Source organism: Emys orbicularis, chromosome 10, assembly GCF_028017835.1.
Source record: "Emys orbicularis isolate rEmyOrb1 chromosome 10, rEmyOrb1.hap1, whole genome shotgun sequence".
Classification (NCBI taxonomy): domain Eukaryota; kingdom Metazoa; phylum Chordata; order Testudines; family Emydidae; genus Emys; species Emys orbicularis.
The window spans coordinates 86,653,281-86,678,350 of NC_088692.1; the positions used below are offsets into that span (position 1 = coordinate 86,653,281).

General features: G+C 41.8%; 1 protein-coding gene across 1 annotated transcript in view; it reads left to right on the forward strand.

Annotated features, from left to right (window-relative positions):
* Positions 1-25,070, forward strand: part of MAP2K5 (mitogen-activated protein kinase kinase 5) — a 196,475-nt gene that overhangs the window by 66,322 nt on the left and 105,083 nt on the right. Inside the window, exons 10-13 of the mRNA XM_065412122.1 lie at positions 9,732-9,800; positions 9,893-9,974; positions 14,772-14,833; positions 22,222-22,270. Coding sequence (XP_065268194.1) covers positions 9,732-9,800; positions 9,893-9,974; positions 14,772-14,833; positions 22,222-22,270 — 262 coding nt within the window. The remainder of the gene's footprint in view (positions 1-9,731; positions 9,801-9,892; positions 9,975-14,771; positions 14,834-22,221; positions 22,271-25,070) is intronic.

The following is a 25,070-nucleotide window of genomic DNA, read 5'->3' on the forward strand; positions in this document are numbered from 1 at the left end:
ATTAAGCAGTGTCCCATCCCACATAGACCTCTGCCACCTTCAAATTTGCTATCTGCAAACAAAACCAAGTTGTTGCAAGGAAACTATGCACAAAAAGGAGCATGAGCACAGACAAAGAGAAAGCAAGAGGTGGTTGAGTTGAGGATCCTGACAAAAGGCAGAAAGGAGAGCAGCAGAATACGGACCCTGGACTTCAGAAAAGCAGACTTTGATTCCTTCAGGGAACTGATGGGCAGGATCCCCTGGGAGGCCAATATGAGCGGGGAAGGAGTTGAGGAGAGCTGTCTGTATTAAACCTTATTGAGGGCTCAGGAACAAACTATCCCGATGTGCAGAAAGAATAGCAAATATGGCAGGCGACCAGCTTGGCTTAACAGAGAAAACTTCGGTGAGATTAAACACAAACAGGAAGCTTACAAGAAGTGGAAACTTGGACAGATGACTAGGGAGGAGTATACAAATATTGCACGAGCATGAGGGGTGTAATCAGGAAGGCCAAAGCACAATTGGAGTTGCAGCTAGCAAGGGATGTGAAGCGTAACAAGAAAGGTTTCTACAGGTATGTTAGCAACAAGAAGGCGGCCAGGGAAAGCATGGGACCCTTACTGAATGGGGGAGGAAACCTAATGACAGATGATGTGGAAAAAGCTGAAGTACTCACTGCTTTTTTTTGCCTCGCTCTTCACAGACAAGGTCAGCTCCCAGACTGCTGCACTGGGCAGCACAGTATGGGGAGGAGGTGAGCAGCCCTCACTGGTGAAAGGACTCTTTAAAAAAGCTGGACATGCACAAGTCCATGGGTCCGGATCTAATGTATCTAAGGGTGCTGAGGGAGTTGGCTGCTGTGATTGCAGAGCCATTGGCTGTTACCTTTGTAAACTTGTGGGGATCCAGGGAGGTTTTGGACTATTGGAAAAAGGCAAATATAGTGCCAATCTTTTTAAAAGGGAAGGAGGAGAATCCGGGGAACTACAGACCGGTCAGCCTCACCTCAGTCCCTGGAAAAATCATGGAGTAGGTCCTCGAGGAATCCATTTTGAAGCACTTGGAGGAGAGGAAGGTGATCAGGAACAGTCAACATGGATTCACCAAGGGCAAGTCATGCCTGACCAACCTGATTGCCTTCTATGATGAGATAACTGGCTCTGTGGATATGGGGAAAGCGGTAGATGTGATATACCTTGACTTTAGCAAAGCTTTTGATGCAGTTTCCTGCAGTATTTTTGCCAGCAAGTTGAAAAACTATGGATTGGATGAATGGACTATAAGATGGATAGAAAGCTGGCTTGATCGTTGGGTTCAATGGGTAGTGATCAACGGCTTGATGTCTAGTTGGCAGCCGGTATCAAGCGGAGTGCCCCAGGGGTCGGTCCTGGGGCCGGTTTTGTACAACATCTTCATTAATGGTCTGGGTGATGGGATGGATTGCACCCTCAGCAAGTTTGTAGATGACACTAAGCTGGGGGAGAGGTAAATACCCTGGAGAGCAGGGATAGTGTCCAGAGTGATCTAGACAAATTGGAGGATTGGGCCAAAAGAAATCTGATGAGGTTCAACAAGGACAAGTGCAGAGTCCTGCACTTAGGATGGAAGAATCCCATGCACTGCTACAGGCTGGGGACCGACTGGTTGAGCGGCAGTCCTGCAGAAACGGACCTGGGGATTACAGTGGATGTGAAGCTGGATATGAATCAACAGTGAGCCCTTGTTGCCAAGAAGGCTAATGGCATATTGGGCTCCATTAGTAGGATTATTCCCCTCTATTCAATGCTCGTGAGGCCACATCTGGAGTATTGTGTCCAGTTTTGGGCCCCCCCACTACAAAAAGGATGTGGACAAATTGGAGAGTCCAGCAGAGGGCAACAATTAGGGGGCTGGGGCACATGACTTAAGAGGAGAGTCTGAGGGAACTGGGCTTATTTAGTCTGCAGAAGAGTGAGGGGGGATTTGATAGCAGCCTTCAACTACCTGAAGGTGGGGGGCGGGTTCCAAAGAGGATGGAGCTAGACTGTTCTCAGTGGTGGCAGATGACAGAACAAGGAGCAATGGTCTCAAGTTGCAGTGGAGGAGGTCTAGGTTGGATATTAGGAAAAACTATTTCACTAGGAGGATGGTGAAGCACTGGAATGGGTTACCTAGGGAGGTGGTGGAATGTCCATCCTTAGAGGTTTTTAAGGACCGGCTTGACAAAGCCCTGGCTGGGATGATTTAGTTGGGGTTAGTCCTGCTTTGAGCAGGGGGGTGGACTAGATGACCTCCTGAGGTCTCTTCCAACCCTAATCTTCTATTATTCTGATTCTATGTTCAGATTTAGGGGAGGATATGCCGCCTTTCCCCCCCCCCACACTTTTGGCCCAATTACAGTGCTGAAAGCCCTAAATAGAATGGGGTTATTCAGATGATAAATTATGGTTAAACATATGTTCCTCTTTAGGTTTTCTAAAGTCATGCCAAGCAGCTCCAGCTCAGACACAATGGAACCCGTGCTGGTCAAAAGAGCCAGTTATACATGTTTGAATACAGTTAGAAGTGGCCTCTCTATTAATGTGGAAAATGCAACATTTACTGTGGCCCCTATGTATTGGCTGCCTAATCTGGCGTTTCCTGGCGATGCTTTCTGGACTGTCACAGCAGAGCTGGCATGTGACTTTGTAACTTTTTTGTTTTAGGTTCCCCATTCATCATTTATTTATTTGGAGTATATGTGGATGAAGTACATACAGAAGTTGTAGGATTATCCTTTTGCAGGTCATCTTTAACATTATAATGCAGAGTCTGTATGTAATTATAGTTTAATTCAAAACAATAGGATGACAGGTCTTGGGTGATTGGATACTGGTGCTGTATTTGAAACCAACCATGCTAACTAGTCAGTGTTTAGGTCAGTGAAAGCTTCAGTGAAGAGAGCAGGGAGACTTTTTATTGTCCGTGGTATGTAATAAAATAAAATTAAACTTTATATATTTGAAGTAGGATTAAACTAAATTAATATGTTAATGGGTAAAACTGCTTCAGTGTTCCAGCAAATTATTTTAAGTTTTTCAGACTGAAAAATGTAAGTGAATATTGCTGGCAAATGACTATTGATCTGGTGAAGTGTGTTAAATGTTTCTTGGCAGCCCTATATTACAGTTACAATTTAGTTTAGTGAGAGCTTTTATAAACAACCCTAAAGCTAACTCTTGATAGAAACTATGCTTTTTTCTTTCAGACGGACATCAATACTGTAAAATATATGTTTGGAAATGGTCTCTCTATTTTGTTTCATCAGCAGTATATGCAACACATAATTTGTGTTCTGTTAATTCTGCAAAAGTACTGCTTTTACTCTATAGTTCTAACTCTAAAATAGCGTATGGGTGGGGAAAGTAAGACTAAGGATAACGTGCATTTAGTGTCAATCAATTTCAAATTTATTAGTGTAGCATCTTAGTAATTAGCCATAACACTCAACAAAATTAGCACAAATATTTGTCATCACAATACAAAAGATAAAATAACAGGTTCAACTCTTCTCCTAAATTCAAATGACACGTTTAAGACACCCCATAAAATAATAAACAAAATGAAATTACAAAAGCTGAGACTAAGTTGACCCGTTTAGGCCACAAAGAAAATTAACTTCACACAATTCTTTCCTTGTTTTTGCCACCGCTAAGGCACGTAGAGCAACTGCCAATGCCTATATAACTGACCTATTCATGTTACATAACAAGTATTCTAATTTTTGAACCAATGGTGCAAAAGGCTACGGTGCCAAGATTGAAGATAGCTATTTATTTCTCCAAAGACAATAAATGTTACAAAATAATGATGAGTGTGGCAAATCTTCAACCTGGCTAGACCCACATGGGTCATAAATGGTTATGCCTTTCAGTGCCTCCCTTTCATAGACACTGACTGCATTGTTTGAAAATGGAGAGCCATAAAGGCACTCCTTCGCTTCTGCTGCTTATTCAGAATTTCCAAGGTATTACTCGAATTTATAGATGGTCTTTAAATGAGGGAGTCAGGGAGACATATTGGTTGTGTTAACATCCGCCATATTCAATCGTTCTCAAATATCTTCAGCTCTGAGCTTAATTCAGATGTTCACGATTTTACTTCAATTCCTGATCAAACCTAGTACCAAAACCACCCAAGAATGAAGTTCTCAGTGAACTTGCAAGGGCCAGGGAAGCTTAAATTTTACACCTGTTAGGCTGTTACTCCAGACATAAGCTTGGCACCCGATGTAAATTCATATTGTTCTTGGAGTATGTGTCATTGTGGATTCCACTGTAGGTGCATACATGCACAAGTTAAAGAGTCTTTTGAATAGCCTTGTCATTTGGGGCTGTGCATGTACCCTATGCCTCCTTACGCTCCTATACAAAGGTGTAAAGGGTGGGTCTGCCATGGACCTCCTTTGGTTCCCTCTTACCTCCTATGGTTGCAAGAAGGAAGCTGGTGAGTGTCTGACCCACTAGTTCCTAGATTTGGCTAAATTTCTCAAACTCTTCAATAAAATCCCCAAGACTCTTCTGATCCATTGACATATGACGTCTGTGAATTATATCGACCCATCTGGATTGAATGTTCACAGGTCAGACCCCCTGTACAGTCCCACTCAATGTGGCAGATTTGAAACCTGTGGGTTTCAAGTCCTGCCCCTTCTGCAATGGCCTAATTTCACTGAAAGATGAGAATAGCAGTGCCTCTTCTGATTAAGAGTGTCCCATGCACTGAGCATATACAGTGCCTTTCATTCTCCCCAAGAATGCGTCGGTTGTGAGATCTGTGGCTGAAGCTTCATCTCCTGGAGCAATATTTGAAGGTTTCTTCAGGTCCTGAGGAGACTAGCTCCAGAATGCTGATAGTGAACAAGCCAGTTTTATCAAGCAACCCCAAAAATCAGCATCAAGACAAGACCTGACATCGAGACAAGACCTGGCAATGGCACTGACGCCTCTGGCACCAAAGCTGACTCCACCAGTGCTGTGGACACCTCCAGTACCTTATTCTGGCATGAGAGAGGTTGCTCCAAATACAGAGAGAGGCACTCCAGGCAGAACTCCAGCATCTTCCCACAAAGACTGACTACCTAAGGATAAAACTACCATGCCAAGCTGGTGTCGAGGGCTGGTGATGAGCAGCTTGTAACACAGAGGAGGACTCCTTTGGCACTGACCCAGATCATTGGTAAAAACTCTGGTATGGAGTGTGATGCATGTCTCGGGGCTGCCCCTAGAAGAGGTCTACTCAATGTCTGTCTCCAGCACATATGTTCCTTACACTTTTAAGCAGAGAATTCTCTCCTCTGAGATCTGTGGCCAACCTCACAGGAAGGCCTGTCAGCTCTCCTTACAGGGATCAGTGGTCACCTTGTCAGGAATGGCTTTGGACTGACCAATACCAATCATATGGCATGCCACTGTGTCCCTTTTGGTCTTATTGGGGTCTGCCATCCCAGACCTCTAGGAACTGGTTTACAGGACATTCAAGGAAGAGATCATTCTCTCCATCAGCTTCTCTGGACAGACCACCTATGCCAGACTTCCAGGAAAAAAACACGTGGGGGCAGAACAACTACAACAGCATCCTGTTTTGCCACCAAAGGGCCAGTCATCCTCATTGCCCAATGAGGCCATGTCTTTGGCACTATATCTGGTGCCAGGTGACTTCCAGTCATTCTAAGAACTCCTTATGAGAATTGCTAAGATACAGGCAATAGAGACTTCCTATTGCATATCAGAGAAATCTTATAAGCCTTTTGATATTTTGACAGCTCCTGGGGCAGCCAGAATCGTCCTCCCCATAAATGAGGAACTGTTGGACCTGAGCCATGTGGCAGATGCCAGCCATAATAACACTCACTGAAACATGGGTGTAGAGAAGCAGCACCAACTAGAGTTGGGTGAATAACTTTTTTTTCGGATTGTTGGCAGTTCTGAAAAATTAAAAAAAAATTATTTGTGTCAAACAGAAACCAGGTTTTTTCCCCAGCATTTTCAGTGAATTAAAGATGGAAATGTTTTTGTCTGGGATGTTGCTCCAGGTCCTGCAGGACCACACTTGGTGGTTGGACGGAGTATGTCCGGAAGGGACTTCCTTCTTGACCCCACTCCCTGATGATGACACTCCTCACAGACACTTCAGAGACAGGTTAGGGTGCCCATCTGGATCATCTGCAGATGCAGGGGACCTGGTCTCAGGACGATTTGAAGCTGCATCTGAACGTCCTGGAGCTGAGGGTCATCCAGTGGCCTGCATTGTCGTAGAACTGGACAGACAACACATCCTTAATGTACTGCATATACAAGCAAGGAGGCACTCGCTTTTCCCCTTCGTGCCAGGAAGCCATCAGACTATGCACTTGGTGTCCTCACCAGGGGCAAACCCTATTGGTTCTACTTCTTCCAGGAACCAGAACAACCTGACAGACTTTTCAAGCCAGCATATGGTAACCAACCACAAGTGGTGACGGCAGATGTCCATCACAGCACCCATATTTTGCCAGTGGGGTATTCCCATGATAGAATTGTTTTCCTCATAAGACATTGGCAAGTGCCCATGCTTCTGTTCCAGAGGAGGCATAAGTCTGTGTTTTTTGCCAGACATCTTCCTGCGATGGTGATCACCGGACCTCCTATTCATCTCTCCCGTGACTCCCCTGTTCTCCAGGGTGATATCAAAAGTCAGACAGTCGATCCTAAGAGCTCCTTTCTGGCTGAGGCAGTTTTGGCTCTGATCTTTTGCCCATGTTTATTCAGCCTCCCATCCATCTCCCATTCTGCCCGGATGTAATATCTGAGAACTACTGCCAAATATTGCACTCAAGCACCTGACAGTGTGGATTTTGGCTGATTGAACATTGCTGACAGATTGTTCTCAACAAATTTAAGAAATCCTCATACAGAGCAAGAAGCCATCTATTAAAGATCCACTCCTCCGAATGGAAATGAATCTCCATATGAGCACTCCAATATAATCTGGAGCCCAGCAGAGGCTCTGAAACTCAGGATACTCAACTACAAGCTGCATTTGCACATAGTCCTTGCAAATTTCATCTTGCAGCTATTTCGGCATGCTAGCTCCAATACAGTCATACTTGTCTTCTCACATCCAACAGTATTGAGATTCCTCAAGGACTTCCTGCTTACTTACCCACCTGTTAGAGACCTGCCTCCTACATAGAATCTCAACATTGTCCTCCTAACACAGGGGTGGCCAACCTGAGCCCAGAAGGAGCCAGAATTTACCAATGTACATTGCCAAAGAGCCACAGTAATACGTCAGCAGCCCCGCATCAGTTCCCCCTCCCCTGCTCCCAGCGCCTCCCGCCCACCAGCAGCCCCGCCGATCAGCGCCTCCTCCTCCCTCCCTGCATTTCCCGATCAGCTGTTTCATGGCGTGCAGGAGGCTCTGGGGGGCTGGGGGAGGAGTGAGGGGATGGCAGGCTCAGGGGAGGGGGCGGGAAGGGGTGGAGTGGGGATAGGGCCTGTGGCAGAGCCAGGGGTTGAGCAGTGAGCACCCCCCAGCACATTGGAAAGTTGGCGCCTGTAGCTCCAGCCCCGGAGTCGGTGCCTATACAAGGAGCCGCATATTAACTTCTGAAGAGCCACATGTGGCTCCGGAGCCGCAGGTTGGCCACCCCTGTCCTAACGTTTATGGAGTCTCTGTTTGAGCCATTATTGGATTGTTTGATTAATCACTTTACCCTTATGACAGTCTTTCTGGTTGTCATCACCTCAGTGTGGAGAGTCTACAAGCTCCAGGCCATTATGGCCAGACCTCCCTAGGCGTCTTTCACAGGGACAAGATGGTTCTGAGACCACACACTAAATTCATCCCTAAGGTCGTCTTGGAGTTTCACCTGAAGTAGTCAATTAACTTACCCATTTTCTCCCTAAAGCCACATTCAATGCCAGAAGAGAAGAAGCTACCTTGGACATTTCCAGAACCTTGCTCTATCATCACAAGACCAAAATGTTTAATCTTTCTCCTCATGTTTTTTTGGCTGTATCCCCATGCTATTTTTTCCAATACTGTTACTCACACCTTCTTGTCAACTGTTGGAAATGGGCCATCCTGATTATCACTACAAAAGTTTTTTTTCCTCCTGCTGATAATAGCCCACCTTAATTGATCAGTCTCGTTATAGCTGGTATAGCAACACCATTTTTTCATGTTCTCTGTGTATATATATCTTCCTACTGTATTTTCCACTGCATGCATCTGATGAAGTGGGTTTTAGCCCACGAAAGCTTATGCCCAAATAAATGTGTTCATCTCTAAGGTGCCACAAGTACTCCTCATTCTTTTTGCATCTCATCAGCGAAAATCTCTAAGTGGATCACTTAGTGCATCTCCTGTTATCAGTTAGGTGGCGAGCCTCTCCCTCCAGACATTAGGGCATGCTCCACCAGGGCATATGCAGTGTCTTTGGCCTGCTTCAGAAACGAACAAGTATCTGAGATTTGCAAAGCAGCAATATGGAGCAAGCCATTGATATTTGTCAAACTTTACACCCTTGTGGTGGTGGTTAGTACTCGTGCCAGATTCGAGAGAGCTGTACTTCAATCGCTAGCTGACTAATGCAGCGGGCGCGCCTCATTCTCACTGTCCAGAAGGAGTACTGTTTGCCAGTCCTGTGCAGTGGGATCCATACTGACACATACTTGGAGACAATGGTAACTGTGGTTCTTTGAGATGTTATAATCCAGGGCAGATCCCATGACCTGTCCTACATCCCTGCTTTTTGGAGTCCTCGGCAGCATGGTCTTTAAATTGTGAGGGACCTGAGGGAGAGTCATTGCCCCTTATCCTTTGTACTGGAGCACAAGAGGGCACAGGACACATGCCTGGCCCCTGACATACACCACTATTCAAAATACTTGGGCCTCATGTGCATGGGGCACATGCGCTCCTACAGTGGTATCCACACTGACTTGTGCTGGAGAATTTGTTCAAATGTGTAAAGTGTCTTAGCTACATTCTGCAAAGTTTATCAGGGTCCCAGAGTTTTAGGTGTTTTATGGCCAGCCGCAGTTGAAAAGTGCTCACGCCAGGGCTGGAAATCAGTTGATCTGAGCTCTGTCTATGCACCTACCACAGACTTGATTGACGTTATCTTTCTGTGCTCAAGCTTCCCTGTCTCTAAATGAGGATACTATCTTTTAGGTGTGGTTGAATATATGTAAAAGTGCTGTAGTATCCTTGAGTTAAAGATGTCTTTATAAGTGCAAAGTGTTACGTCAGGGGTTTTCAAATTAGGGGTCATGACCTCTCGGGGGTCAGGAGGTTGTTACTTGGGGGTCACGAGCTGTCATCCTCCACCCCAAACCCTGCTTCGCCTCCAGCATTTATAATAGTGTTTAAAATAAAAAAAAGTATTTTTAAATGTATAAGGGGGGGGTCACACTCAGAGGCTTGCTATGTGAAAGGGGTCACCAATACAAAAGTTTGAGAACCACTGTGTTAGGCGGTGCTGCCTAATACTGTTAGGGTAAATTATTCCTCCTAATCCTTAGGGAACGAGTGTGGCCAAACTTAGTCAGTTTAACCTGTGACTAACTTTTAAAAGTAATTAATTCTGTCCTTTGGCCTCAAGTTTCCTTTCTCTGCCATTTCTGGCTCCCACATTCTCTTTCACATACAGACTATCAATATATGCGGTTGATTTTAATTCTGTATAATTTACTTGTATTTTATTTCAGAACAGATAATGTTTCTAATGTTTATATTTTTAGCTCATACCTTTAGATATTACACTGGAACTCCAAAAGCAGATTATGTCGGAATTAGAAATCCTTTATAAGGTATTCTTTTTATAACACTTACTTCTAATTATGTTTGTCTGTCGTCTTTATGCAGAGGATTTTTTGAATAGGCTTTTTTTTTCTTTTTACAGTGTGACTCATCTTATATCATAGGATTTTATGGCGCTTTTTTTGTAGAAAACAGAATTTCACTATGTACAGAATTCATGGATGGTGAGTTGAGTATTTTGTGTACTCTTAATTGTAAAAAAAAAATATAATTGATAAAGCATTTAAAGATATATACTTCCAATGTATAGGAGAATATGATCATTTTAAAAAGGATGTTAGAATTACCACTTTACATTAAATATTTCATTATACACAATATTTTCCTGATTGTAATTTCATTTACTTTTATTGAAAATTTAAATAGAACAAAAATAAATGCTAGTTTAATCTGTGTTTTGATATTTGATTCTTCCATGCAATCTGTCTTCACTGACAAAACAGCTGTTCTTTTCTTTTAATGTTTCAATAGCCAAAACAGATTTTCTTTTAAAGAAATCTATTAACCCAATGTCCTGTGTGTTTTCAGTGAAAATTGGTTCTTAATTGCAAGATAACGAATTATTTTCCAACACAGCTGTTTAGCTCTGCTGCACTCAGTTTCCTTGGGAATGTACCCTTATTTTTTCCAGTATGAATCTCTTTCAGGCCTATAGTACTCCCTACCCTGTGATCTGGTTCCAGTGTCATTCTGGAGATTTATTAGCACTTTTATATTGAAATTTTGTGCTTTGAGATCCTTGGATAAAAGGCACTTTCAACAAGCAAAGTAATCTTATTAAAGCAATTTATAATCATTGCTATCCTCTGTCTATCAAGTCTGAGAGTCTCTCTTGCATGACAGATGCAGTCTTCCAGTGTCTGGCGCATGAAAACTCAAACATTTTCCAGCATTCTAGTCTTAGTTTTATGTTGTCATTACATTGCTGAAGCAATAATCCATGACACGCTACGAATTTCTCATGAGCCAGCATTTTCTGGCATAGCTAGGTATTTTACTAAGGTGCAGTTGAGTTGGATATGAAGAAATAGAGGTTTTACAAGTAATTTAGAATATAAATAGTCATGCAAAGATGGCTTTCTCCTAGGAAGTTTACATAAAACAGATGTGTGTCAATGACCATTGTTGGCTACCTTCTTTTCTTTCTTCCATTGAGGATCGCAAATAAAGTCTTTCAGAGTTTTTTATATGTTTCTGCTCATTACAATAATCTGTTTTACAGTCTAGATATGATCGTTCTTTTTTCCTCTTCCCTTTGCTGTTCTGAAGTTCATTGCAACCCATTTACATAGATGAGTTGTGGCTAAGTTTTTATAAACACACACACACACACATTCAACAAAACCCAGATGTGAAGTTCATTGATGTTCTTGTACTATACAAACATTGCCCAATGGGTTTGATTTTCAATATTTGTGTTCTCATTAATGTACTCGGGTTGAGAACAGGCTGCTGGAAACTTGTGTACAAATTGGTATTTACATGTGCATGTCACGTGGTGGGCATACCAAGTAGGGAAATATTTGGAAATGCAACAATGTGCATCTACTTACAGTCTGAAGATCAGGGTCTATAAGTGATCAGGCAAATTCAAATGCAATTAAAAAGTGACAGAAGTACCTATTTGTAAATGTTTGCTGTTCTGAATTCTTGTATAAGGATAGTTAACCCTTTAAGATGTGCATCTTTCATAATGTTGCACAACACTGGTATTTACTGACCATGCAAAAGTTACTTGGAATCATATTGGAAAAGAACTCTGGTCCATCTAATGGGTGTGCACTCCCTCTGGCAATGATCTGTAAACAATAATGTAAAGGAAGAACAAAACTCACATAATGGGACCTTGTCAAAACTTGTGTTCAAAACTTTCTTATGGATGTGTAGGGCTGCAAGTGAAGATGGAAATGTTTACCTCCTAGCCCCTGCAAGTGAATAGCCCTTAATCATGACACTTTTTAACCCCTAGTGACCATTTTTGACCAGCCTTCCTGTCTTGGAATAGTAGTTTATAAAGACGTGTGTGTATCCAGTCTCCTCTTTAAAAAATCCCATTGAACTGTGTCTCAAAAGTGTCCTATGGCAGTGAATTCCATGGATGGCTGTGTGAATAAGTACTTCCTTTGTGGAATAGCTAATCACAGATGGAGCTCTAAGGTAACCTCAACACTTGGCATCTGTATGTTTGGGGATACTTATGTATTAAGGAGATGCAGAGTAAAAACACACACACCGTAGTATTGGTTCTCCTCTGATGGACTTGAAAGCAAAGAAAACTACGTGAATCATGGTCTACAAATACTGAAGTGCAGAGGTTGAACTGCTTGACTTGGCTCATCCTGGCACCTGCCAATTGATCTTCAAGATCAATGGGAACATAAAACGAGGCTTATTTGCCTTTTCACTTTTACATCTGTAATAAACATGCTATTTTACTAAATAAAGATAGTGAAATACATTGTTGGATTGTTTTTATTATCTCTCTCTTCTCTTTGGAAGTGCAGAGTACCCACAAATTCCATTGAAGTTGATGGAAGCTGCAAGTTCTCAGCACCTTTAAAGATCAGGCCATGTTTGTTTAGGTGCCTACATGTGGCTTTAGAAGCCTAACTTTAGGCTCCCAGTTTTGAAAATTGACCACAATTTTTGTTGACTGTGTGCTTTGCACAACAAAAATGTTTGGGTATTCTAAGATCAGTGTTCTTTGATTTCTTCCACTCCACTGTCTATAGTCAAACTGTTCACTTTTTAAGTACAAGACTTGGCTGCTGATGTGTGAGAATAGACAATTTATTTGCAGAGGTAAATGTACACTGCTCATAGCGTGACCAAATAGCAAGTGTGAAAAATCGGGACAGAGTTGTGTGAGTGTGGAGGGGGATAATAGGAGCCTATATAAGAAAAAGCCCCAAATATCGGGACTGTCCCTATAAAATTGGGACATCTGGTCACCCTAACTGCTCAGTAGTCTCATGAACATAAACAAGAATGACCTGAGCCTGTGAGCGGCCTTCCCTTTATGTGATGAGTGCTCTGAGCCTGATGAGTCATTGAGATAATTACCTGTGAGATCTTAGCCAATCCACAAGCAAGGGTCTAACCAAGGCAGGTATACAGGTTCCTAATGAAAGCAGCCACTCCAGTTTGCTCAATGTCGACACCCTGTTGGGGATGCTACCTGCTACCTGGTAGTTCTGACAGACTGCTCCTTCCCCTGCTCCAGCTCAAGCCACGGCCGGTCACCTGGCTGTCCTGACACTTGACCTTCTATGGTGTTGAATAGACACGTGAGGCTGTGCTACCTTTCATCACACTGTGCAAGAGCCCAACTAAATTCACTTTAAAAATTTAAGTCCAGTCTAATGCCTTGAATATAAGCACTCTACATTTAAAAACAAAATTTAACACACAAATAAAAGGTTTAAGAGCGGTAGCCGTGTTAGTCTGTATCAGCAAAAAGAACGAGGAGTACTTGTGGCACCTTAGAGACTAACACATTTATTTGACCATAAGCTTTCGTGGGCTAAAGCACAAATAAAAACAATTTTAAGAAAACAATGTGTCGGTCCCAGGATATTAGAGACGAGGTGGGTAAGGTAATATCTTTTGTTGGGCCAACTTCTGTTGGTGAGAGAGACAAGCTTTCGAGCTTGTACACTCTGTGGAATTCAAGATATTACCTCACCCACCTTATCTCCTTAAAGAAATGAGATAGAACAGTTCGTAGAGACCTGCACAAATACTGTATTTCCAACCATGGAGAACGTGAAGAAAACGGAGCAGCTCTTTAGAGTAACGATTACTCACACGACTAACAGTTGCAGAATGGAACAAGAGTCCAGAATGGATTAAGAATCCTGTGATTGTTCTCTGGACTCCTGCATTACAGAATGTCTTTTATGATTTTTAATTGAACCATAAACAAGGGCAAAGGGTGGGATTTTCAAAATTTCGCAGCGTTGGCCTAGCTCTGCTCAAGCTGGAGTCTTTGGTAAAACCACATTGATTTTGATGGGAGCAGCACCTAGCAAATCTGAAAATCCCTCTTTGCATCGGTTTTATGCTTTGATTTACACCCTCACAAGCCAGGAAATCAGAGCTGGCTCACCCTAGATGATGTTCATCTATTTTACATCCTCAATTTTAAATTTGTTTTCCTGAACGAACTTTAAAATTTTTAAATGGGTTTTTTCATCAATTGGGCATGAATTTCCAGAATAAATAATCTAATAAAAGGTAGGCCAGTGGAAACTGTGCTTCCCAGTCTTCTGGGGATGCCTGGCATCCCATTAGGAACCAGGGTTCCCCATCTTCTCCACATACAGTGGCTGGCCATACTGAGTTGTGGGCAGGTAGTAAATAAAGGAATATACTAGCAGAAGCTTTCTCTGTGTGCCTAGAAGCTCTTTCTGTTCCATCTCCAGACATCCCTTCATTCAGGGTTGTGACTTTGAGGTGCAGTCAATCCTTACGTGTTTGATCTGCAGGGGCAGTTTGATTTCAGGGGCACGTTCCACTGTGCTAGATACCAATAGTTGTTGATGGCATCAGTTGTACGTGGCTTTTTATGACCAGGTGTTAGTGATGATTTTGACTTTGTAATCTGTTGTAATTCTTCTGAAGTCTTTATATTACTAAGAAGTAAATTAAGGTGCGCCAAACCTTGTTGAGTTCTCTAGAATAAAGTCTGTTTTTTGCTTTCTGTCCTGCGGTATGGATGCATTCTGAAAAGATGTTAGTAATAGCTTTGCAAACGTGGGAAGAAAAGAGATGTTGAGAGCTCTGTCTCCTATGGTTGTTCAGAGAGTGAATGTTATTTAAGGTCGGTTACTTCTGACACTATTACTGTTATGTTGTTTATGGCATTTTTATTAATAACCAAAGGGCTAGAAAACCTTTAAATCTAAGGTAGTATTTGATTTTATATTAACTAATCACACTTTGTCTGTCTGTCCCTACAGGCGGTTCTTTGGATGTTTATAGAAAAATTCCAGAGCACGTACTAGGAAGAATAGCGGTAGCTGTAAGTATTTTTGTCTTTGATGGTTGTGTCATATACGTATCCAGTCTTAGATTTGATTGTATCAGGTGTCCTCTCATTGGGCCATTGTCGAAGTTCCCATCCTTTCTGTGCACTTACGGCCTTGATAAGCAGCCGGAAGACCGTGAAAATGGGTCCCCGTGAAAATGGGTCCCCGTGAAAATGGGACCATATTGACATATTATGGTGGCTGCTCTTGTGCTTCTGCTGAACTGCTGCTGACTGACTCGTGTGTTTCAGCTCTTCTGGTCCTCTCTATGCACAAAGGCAGGTGAATCATTTAGATCTGCTCCTCGGGCCAAGAAGTTGTGACTAAACCTGATGGGAACAAACAGAGGCTTGCTGTGTTCTGCTGCATACACCTGTTCTCAAGGTGCAGTGGCATTGTACGTTTAACCGCTTGTACAGTAGAGTTTTTCCCCCACTGTTGATCTATTTCCTAAAGCAGCAAGCAGGAGACTGAAGTTGCTCTCCTGGAAGAGCAAGTCCAAGCAAAACATGCCTATGGGGTATGTTTATTCCCAACCCATTTCTGTGATCCTTCACACAAGTCATCTCTAGTAGGGGTGATTTAGCTCTAATCCCAAGGGAGTGGGGAACCAAACCCTGTCCTAGGCAGCGATATAAACTCCCTTCAGTTTGGTGGCAGAATTTTGACAGGGGGCTCCTGAGAGCCCCCTCTAGCACATCAGTGCGTCTCAGCAGCATCTGAGGGCTTCATCATGATGGTGAGTACAAGTGCATTGTTCCCTTGATTTTGGTAATGGTGTTTGCAAAATATGGAGTGACTTTTCTATTCTATAATCTGCTTTCAAAGCCTGAACCGAGGCTAATTGAACAACATCTTAGCGAACATCATGGGGGTGAGGGATACTGCTAAACAATTGCTAAATCTAAGAAATACTTTGATAACTTAAGCAGTTTAAAGCATAACAAAGTTATTCTATCATGTGCCATTTAATTAAGTGCTGGGTTTTCACATTCATTATACATCAAGCTGATAATTTAAATCCTTTAATCCAACACAGGCAGCTATTTAGTCTCTGTTCATTGTAATTCACAGCTCTACTTTCTCTCTGTTCTCTGCCCAGAATAATGAACATCCTTTTCCGATGACATTTTGTCTAAGTAGCTTCACATCTGCTCATTGTTCAGCCTGACCTCTTACCAAATCTGTTGCTGGCAAACACTCCCTGCTACTCACCTCAGATGGTTGACACCTGATGTGTGTTGATCCTACATCTGCCAGCACGGTGGTCACTGCATGGACTGGTAGTGGGATAGGAGGTGGACAAATGAGCAGGCAGATTCAAAGAAACAGCTTGATCACATTTCCTCACTCGTAAGCCACAACAGGCACATCCAGCAGTGAGGATGGAGTTTGGAAGCTATCTCCGCCCCCTTGCTAGTTCTCTGCACTTGCTTGAGAACAGTCAGAGAGAGAGAAACAAAGGCCCTTGCATGCCGAGTGTAACAGGACGGACTCACCCCTGCGGCGCCTCCTGCTGGTCGCCCATGGGAATTAGCTCTCCAGCCGTTGGAGCGCCCTCTGCAGGCCGGTGTCCCGCTACCGCTTGGCCCCCGTGTCCCTCCCGGACCCGGTGCCCTGTTATCTGGGGCGCTGCCCCCTGGTAGTAACCCCTCAGTCTTAGTGTCTCCCATCGCGGGGAACCCCCACCCACTAACCCCACCTCGCCTCAGTATACGGCTACTGCCAGTCATCGTCTAGTCCCCACACCCTGGGGCAGACTGCAGTATCAGCCTACTCATCACTGGCAAGGTTGGGTTTGGACCTGCTGCCTTTGCCTACCCCTGGGCTGCCCTCTGCAACCCCCAGTACCCCTGGGCCTTCTGCTAGGCCGCAGCCTGGGGCTTTCCAGGCTGAAGCTCCCCAGCTCCTCTGCCTTTCCCCAGCCCTGTTCCACTCAGGTACCCTGTCTCTAGCTCTCTGCAGCCAGGCCTGTCTCCCTCTGAACGCAGAGAGAGACTGTCTGCTTGAGCTCCTGGCTCAAGCCTTTATAGGGCCAGCTGGGCCCTGATTGGGGCATGGCCCCACCTGAGCCTGCTTCCTCCCAATCAGCCCAGGCCTCTTGCCCTTCCACAGCCCTCCTACAGGGCTGTTTTAAACCCTTCAGGGCAGGAGCGGGTAACCACCCCGCTACACCGAGTAACTTCTCTGCAGCAGCAGTGTATCCTGCAAGTGCCCCTGGTGCTTGTTGTTGTGTATTATTTGAATTACAGTAGCACCTAGAGTCCCAGGCATGGGACAGGGCCCCATTGTACAGTCACTGAATAAGCGCACGCGCACACACACAGGCACACTATCCTTGTTGTTGTCCAAAGGTCCCAGGGATTGCTAGCCTGGTATTTACATCCCTGTCCATGTAATGAGAGGGAAATGGAAAAGCAAAGGCTAGAGATTGGGACAGGACAATACACAAATGTCCCAAGATTATATATTTTACTTAGACAAAACCTAAGACTCCTGTACTGAGAGAAGCATGAGCTTTTTTTGAATCAATAAATCTTCTTTCCATCTTCCATGCACTATACGCACACGGCTGTTTATCCTTTATAGTCCTGAGAGCTGTACAACTTCAGTAGGCTGTAGAGTCTGCAAAAAATGTGCATGATGTGCACTTCAGTTAATTAAAAGCTTTTTCAAAATTAGTAAATGATTCCTCGTAAGTAAAACCTTTCCAGGAGCACCCAATACAGTAAGTAGATCTTTACTGCGTCAATCAAGACTAAGGCCTGGTTTACCGTAGAAAATTAGGTTGGTTTAACTACATCGGTCAGGGGTATGAAAAATCCACTCCCATGAGTGGTGTAGTTAAGCTGACTTAAGTCTCCAGGTAGACAGAGCTGGGTCAATGGAACGATTCTTCCATTGATGTAGCTACTGCCTCTTGGGGAGGTGGATTACCTCTGCCGATGGGAAAATCCCTCCCATCAGCATAGGTTGTGTCTACACTGAAGCACTGCAGTGGCGTGGCTGTGTCGCTGTAGCATTTTAAGCATAGACAAGCCTTGAGTCTTGGGTTTTGCTATACCAGTCCTGCCATGATGGGACATGCATTCTTTTAAAAAAATGTTGAGTGAATTTAGTGTCCAGGAAAGGTGCCAGACAGACAGCCCTGGAAACTAATGCCTTATATACACCATACACCTGGAAATAACTCCAACTAGTCTAGGACACGATAGCCTGTCTGCTAAGCAACACCATTAGAAAATAATATGTTACCCCTGTGCTCTGCTCGCTCCATTGAACAGTGAATCACGTTCAAGTGCATGTCTTAATCTACTGAGCTACTTATGGGATTGTCCCTTGGCAACCAGGACCTTCCATGGCACCTGTGCTCCAAGGGTCAAAGGTGCTATCCACAGCCAGAGTAAGAAAGGAAGGGATAGGACCTTATTTTCTTGTAAGGGTCACAGATATCACAGTGATTTACTTGGTAGAAATACTTAGTGGGTATCCATAAAAGACGTGCATTAGGGTAGCAACTGTGTAGTCTTACACATCCTGTCTCCTTCCAATGTGACTAATCCCCGACTTGGCATGATCATCTCTACTGTTGAGAGAATAGTCTGCTGAGACTGCCAGGTATTACCAGTTGAGGAGAGTTGCAGTGGTACCTTTTCTGGTGTGGACACTTGTTCACTGGGAAGTAGACTGGGCACCAAACCCTTGCACTTATATACAGATTAAGTAAAGATATTATTGGCACTGTTCTGTATAGCATCTACAGTTGTTTTTCTTTGTTACTCCTGCCCAACCATCCAAACATCATGTTACACTGTTCAGGGAGAAGTGAGACGCATGAGGCTTCTTTGATTCAAGTTGATCCTGCAAGAGTCCATTATCAAGTCCATTCTTTCCTAGAGAAGTTCTGCCTTGTCAAATACTGGGCTTTTTTTTTTCAGTATTAGTTATTTACCATGGATGTAATAAGATACAATAAGGATGAGAGAGTGGTAGAGAAGGGGCAGGGTAGTAGGAGGAATCTGAATAAAGACTCAACGAAAGAGAGCTGTCTCATAGAGAAGACAGATGGTGTTTAGTCAAAGGAAAGCAGTGAGAGAGAATGGAGGAAGCTGCCAGAAGTGAGCCTCGGGAGGAGAGAGCTGTCTCCGATTCCATCACAAAATTCTGGATCATTCTGCCCAACGCAGCCTTGATGAGAAGGGGAACCTTTTTCTGTTTACTGTATTATTCACTTTATTCAGTGAATGGCTAGTGGTTTTTCCATGGGAAAAGGAAAAGGAAAATTTGAGAACCCTGAAAGAGGCAGACTGTACTCCATCTTGCTAAACAATTTTCTACTACAGTGTGTATGCTTTCAGGCATCTCTATGGCTGATACTATTCTACCTTTGCTTGCCACTTCACACATTTATTTCCACCTCCATTTCTGAATTAGTGACATTGTGCACTGTATTTTTAGTGCTAATGTTGATTGAAGTTCTCCCTGAACGGATGTGCACTTGAACTGTCAAGAGAGTGAGTGATTGACAGCAGGTAGAAGTACTTTTTGTGTCAAGGCTTTGTCAAGTCATTGTTGCAAAACCTACTTTACTGAATGCCAATAATACCTCCTAGATGTTCAATCAAAAGATACTCTATGCTGGCATCTTTTTAGAATAATGCTTAATACCAAAATGTCCATCCTTAATAGGAAAATGGCATCTCTTTAATGTGTGTTTTAGTGTTTCAGTGAATGACCAATAATTTATGCTCATTTTCTTTATTCTGTAGCTTTAAAATATAGCTTACATTAAAAAAACTCCTTGAATTTTCATGTACTCTGTTGCACAGATAATCTGAATGCGATAGTTGGTTTAATAGCAAGCTTTTTATAACCACTTATGTGGCGTGTGTGCCTTAATAAAGAGATGTATAATAACTCTCAACTGTTGATTTTTTTCCCTAGCAAATGTTTGCTTTCTTCCTGTACATGATAAATGTTCAAAATTCATTACAGAACTTGTTTAAAATATTTTTAAAGATTTTAAATTGTCTGAATATATGTTTAATGAAGAGAATAGCTTACTGTATCCAAAACTATATTTGTTGGGGAAGTGGGAGAATGACTGAAATACCATTCCTTATTTTTTAGTATTGCTATAATTCTGGCAATTTTTGAAACAATGTGTAAATAGAATTCTACTGTTTTGCTTTTTGAAAGGCTAAAGTGAACAAGGCCACACTGAGGGGGATATATGGACTATGATTAAGGCTCTTTGTGATGGGTAATTACCATCTGAGGCCACGAGGCACTTGGAACTAGGGATGCAAGTTTAGCACTCTGAAGGTGCCATCTAGAGCAATTTAGTAGGGATCCAAAATCATTATTCAATATACAAAAGAGGCTCAGGTTCCACTTGCATTATTTTGCTTACTGAATGAATGAGATTTCAGAACAATTTTCTGATCCAATAGGAAGACTGAAAATTAATATAATCTTATGCCTTTACATGCCATGTAACAATTTTGACTTTTGTAAAGTTTGAGTCATTCACTTTAACAGAAACAATTTAATTTTATTTCAACCTCCTTAATGGCATTTAAGAATTTTCATTGTTCTGCATGAAGAACTCTTGTCACTTTCCAATCCATCTAAAATGGCCTGTTGTTCAGGAAAGTACTGGACAAAAAGACTTACCTCAGTCAGGAAAATGAGTGGAAAGTCATTATAAACAGCAAATTTTGTAGGAAAAATTTTGCAATAAAAATAATTGGCTGACACAGCAGAAATGTTCTGGAGAAGAAAAGTGTGCAAAAATAGAATCAGGTTTATTAGATGATCTTATAGATCTCGGGCTGCTGGAAAAAGCAGATCAGGAAAAAACCTTGGTGGTGGCAGAAGGCAAGAAGTTACATTATTTGGGGGGGTTTAATTACTTTGTTATTTATTGGGATAGTTTTACAAAATCTAGGGAGAAGAGCCTATTTCTAAGTAACCTGTAGTACAGGATTGTGTTCTGTGCAGTTGATTGAACAGCCTGTATAGTCCTGGACTATTCTGAATGTAATCCTAGGAGAGAAATAAAGAGGATGGAAAATAAATGGTAATGCTTGGTGCATCTCAGATCTAATGGTTATCTTGCTGCTACATTTGAAATAAACACATGTAAATATTCCATGTATGGAAGCATCCTGAGATGTCAGTTTGAGGAATGTAGACTTAATGTATGCACAGTGCCCTATGGAATGTTGATTGAAACTCATGTCAGATCTCAGAAAATGTGTCAGGAGACCTGAATTGAAAAACTGGGTGGGTGGGAGTTGCTTCAAGTCAACCAAAAGGTTTTGAGTTGGCTCGGGGTTTTTTATTTTTTTTTTGAGTTTTCTGATTTGACAAAAATATTGAAAAAATGTGTTTGGGTTCAAATCAAACTCCGCTCTACTCACCACCTTGCAAGACTGAAGCCCTTGCACAGGGTCTTCCACAGCAGGTTTTCATCTCGAGAGGATTTGATTCTAATTTCTAAAACTGATATGAAGTTTATATTATAGACCCTCAACACTGTAGAATGTTAATGGCATGTGCCAACAACTTTAATTTAAAAAGAAAGACAAAGCAAGGCTACTTACTCTACCACCATTTTTATGCCATTTACATATAGGTTTTTGCTCAGTAAACTTTAACCAATGCCATGCTATAGGAGTGGGGACAAATGAACAGAAAATAAGCCTATTTGTTGATGATGTATTGTTAATAGTTTGAACCACCGATATCTCTCCTTAAAATAACTGGAGCAACTTTGGAAATGCATAGACCTGAAACTGGCATTTTTACAGTAAAAAATGCTGGATATTACTTTAAGAGAAAGAGAGAGATAATTGGCCTAACAGGAATACTATTTCAAGTGGGTTAAATCCACAGTCAGGGCATGCATTCAGTCCTCTGCTTAGAATAGTTGTATGAAGAAAATTTCCATCCTATTACTTTAAAACAAACAAACAGAACTTGATTTAAAGGATTGGGGGGAAATCTACATTTGCTATTTGGGCCAAATTTGGCCCCTAAATATATTCTCTGAAGACTAAGCTGTCTATTTTAGACATTACTCATACTTATTTCAGCTAAAACTGTAATGAACTCCTTCATGTGAAATTAATAACACTCAGGAATTAATGAAAGTATTCTTAATAAACCAAGAGATAAAGTTGGACTTGATCTTCAGGGTGACTACTGGACAATGCAGCTAAGACAACCAGCAAAACATGGGGTAAACTGGAATAGACCTATTTTTCAATCTTGCTTCTTGCAATTGCAACCCAAATCCTTAAGAATAAAATCCAACTGAAATGCGTATAGTTCCCGATTAGAAATTTTTATTATGTATTGTTTCTCTTGTATGCAGGTTGTTAAAGGCCTTACCTATTTATGGAGTTTAAAGATTTTACACAGAGGTGAGTGACAGATTTGTTCTTTTGTTTTCTAAGTGACTATCACACTTTCTGGTTCAGCGCAGCTTTTTACAAAGACAGTGGGCCACACTAAGCCCTGTGATGCTGCTGACATCAGTGGAGTTATGCCAGGGATTAATTTACTCGATAGCCTTTCACATTCTCTGGTTATGGATTTTTATTGCCTGCCTCTTTTCTCTGTTTCTCCCCCATCCAAACAAAAAACTAGACAGACAGAACCAGATTTTCCAAAGTATTTAGGTGCCTAAAGATGCAGATAGATGCCTAGTGGGATTTTCAGAAGTGCCTAAGCAAGTTAGGCGCCTAACTCCCATTGAATTCAATAGGATTTGGATGCCTAACCTAAATAGGCACTTTTAATACTCCGACTAGGTACTCATCTGCATCTTTAGGCACATAAATATTTGGCTCATTACCCCTACACTACTATTTTGAAGGACAAAGAAGTGAAACTTTTTAAATCTACGTAAGCAAAGTTGAAACCATTCTCAGTATAAAGTCCTATCCTCATTCCTCAAGTTAATTTTTTGACTTCTCTTAAATTTTCACCTATTTGTGACTTCTAGATTTTCTTAGTAATATAATTATTATGGCTAAATTGATCCATATGTACCAGCTCTTTCAAAAACAGAGCATCACTTGCCAAACTATGGCAGATGCTGAGGATATACCGGTTTGAGAACAAGGAAAGGGTTAAGTAAGTATTTTGGCAAACAAGAAGAAAACTCTTTGCATTTATAATGGTACCAAAGTGTCTGAAAGTAACAGCTACAGATCTTAATGTTGCTAACAATACTGCTTAATTTAACCCATCTGCTCACTCAGTCCTGGTGCACAGTTGGAGGGTACAGTAGCAGACATTATTTGTGATTAAAAGGAGGATAAGAGAAAGTATCAACTCGAGGAGAAATGAGTAGTCTAAATTCAGAGTTTCTGCTTTAAACAGGAACTTTGAATTCACATTGTAAACTCTTTTGGGCATGTTGATATGTTTGTATGTGCCTAGCAAATGGAACCCTGGCTTCGAGTGCAATAGAAATAATAATAAAATTCCAGACCGGTTCTTAGAATTTATCTGAAAATTCATCTTATTATTGTTAATCAGATTTGCAATCCTAACTTCTCAGTTAATGTTTTTTCTGTGCTATACCTGCAAAAGGGTGCTGCTTTATCAGTGACATTTGTGTGTGAGAGGATGTTAATAGCGTGCTGTTGGGAGAACAGAGGAATATGTATTTTAGTAGCTACAGGTGGAAAAGTACCTTTGAATACTAAGAGAGAGGTCGGGATTTTCAAAGGAGCCGAAGGGTGTTGGGCACCTAACTCCCTTAGGCTCCTTTGAAAATCCTGCTATTAATTTGCAAGAACTACCATTCACATTGGCCATTTTATAATTTTCTTGTGTTCTTCCTGGAGGAAATGAGGCTTTCATTGTGATGTTTACATTTGATAAAATTTACTACGGATGGTTTAGCTCTGGATAGTTATTTACAAATGTTACCCTTCATTCTGAGTTTCCTCAAAAGCATGGAATTAACAGTTTATCTTCCTTCAAGAGCAAAGGGTGAATGGAACAGATGCAAAAGCTGCTCTATACAAATGAAAAACTCTATATCCTGTTCCCAATGTACAAAACAATGCCAGTTCACTTACATTAGAACTGTTCCCATAATGGCCAATTCATGAAGTTAGTGTGAGAAGCCATTGCTTAGCCTCTTCACTGGTGAAATAGAGCAAAATATTATTTTAAACACTCATTTTAAAATGAGTTGTCTGCCTAATGAATTGCGGGTGGTCTTTCAGATAACCAATAATATTGATAGTCAAGCGCAGACATTGTAAATGTAATATTTTATGCCTTTCTTCTGCTTTGAGTTTAGAAGCTAAATCCGATTTTTTTCCTGCCCGGTTAACTGTGACTTCTCCAACATCATCTTCCATAACTTTCATTGGCTTGATTAAAAGGCGTACTGAATATTGATTACACCTTGATAGGTTACTTGGGATGGAAAGTGCCTTGGTGCTTTCTGGAATGCATGAGGCTACATCTGGTCCAAAGAGAGAAACACAAACTCATCCTTCTTCTCACTTCAGATTTTGCTGGGCTTGATCTGTTCCTGGTTTGCTCAAACTGAAAATATATATACATAAGCTATAAAACATCAGATGGGACTCTAAGTAACATGACAGGGTCCAGCGGTGTTCCCTCAAGGGACTTTGGTTGTAAATAAACACGTACGGGCATGTGGGTGTACATGCGCCCACATCCTATATCTGTGTAGATGGATACAGCGCAATGAAGTGCAAATCAGAATACATATTTATTTCTCATTAGTCATGAGTAGCTATATATAGGATTTAATGCATTAGGCAAATGGAAGAAAATTTAACCTTGACTTCTTTGCTATCATGCGTAAAATGTATCGCATAGAAGGCTCTTATGGACTAAGGAGTCAAAAAATTCCCCAGTGGTGATAATCAAGGTGGAGAAGTGGTCCTCATGAAAAAAGATGTATAATACAGTGCAGCAAACATGGCAGTTTCTGCCTAGAGGATGGATAAAAGCAAAGGAAACAAATAATGAGCAAGTCTTTTATTCCAGATCAGACATTTCAGCAAATATTTCAGCTTAACTTCAAAACATACCTTGTGGTTAATGAGGTAGTAGTTGTGCATATTAATAAACCTAAAGCTGTAGTCATAGTCGTCATTACCCACATCAAACATAAACAAAAGATTAACACCTAGACCACTTCTTTGGAAGATGTGAGAATGGCCCAAT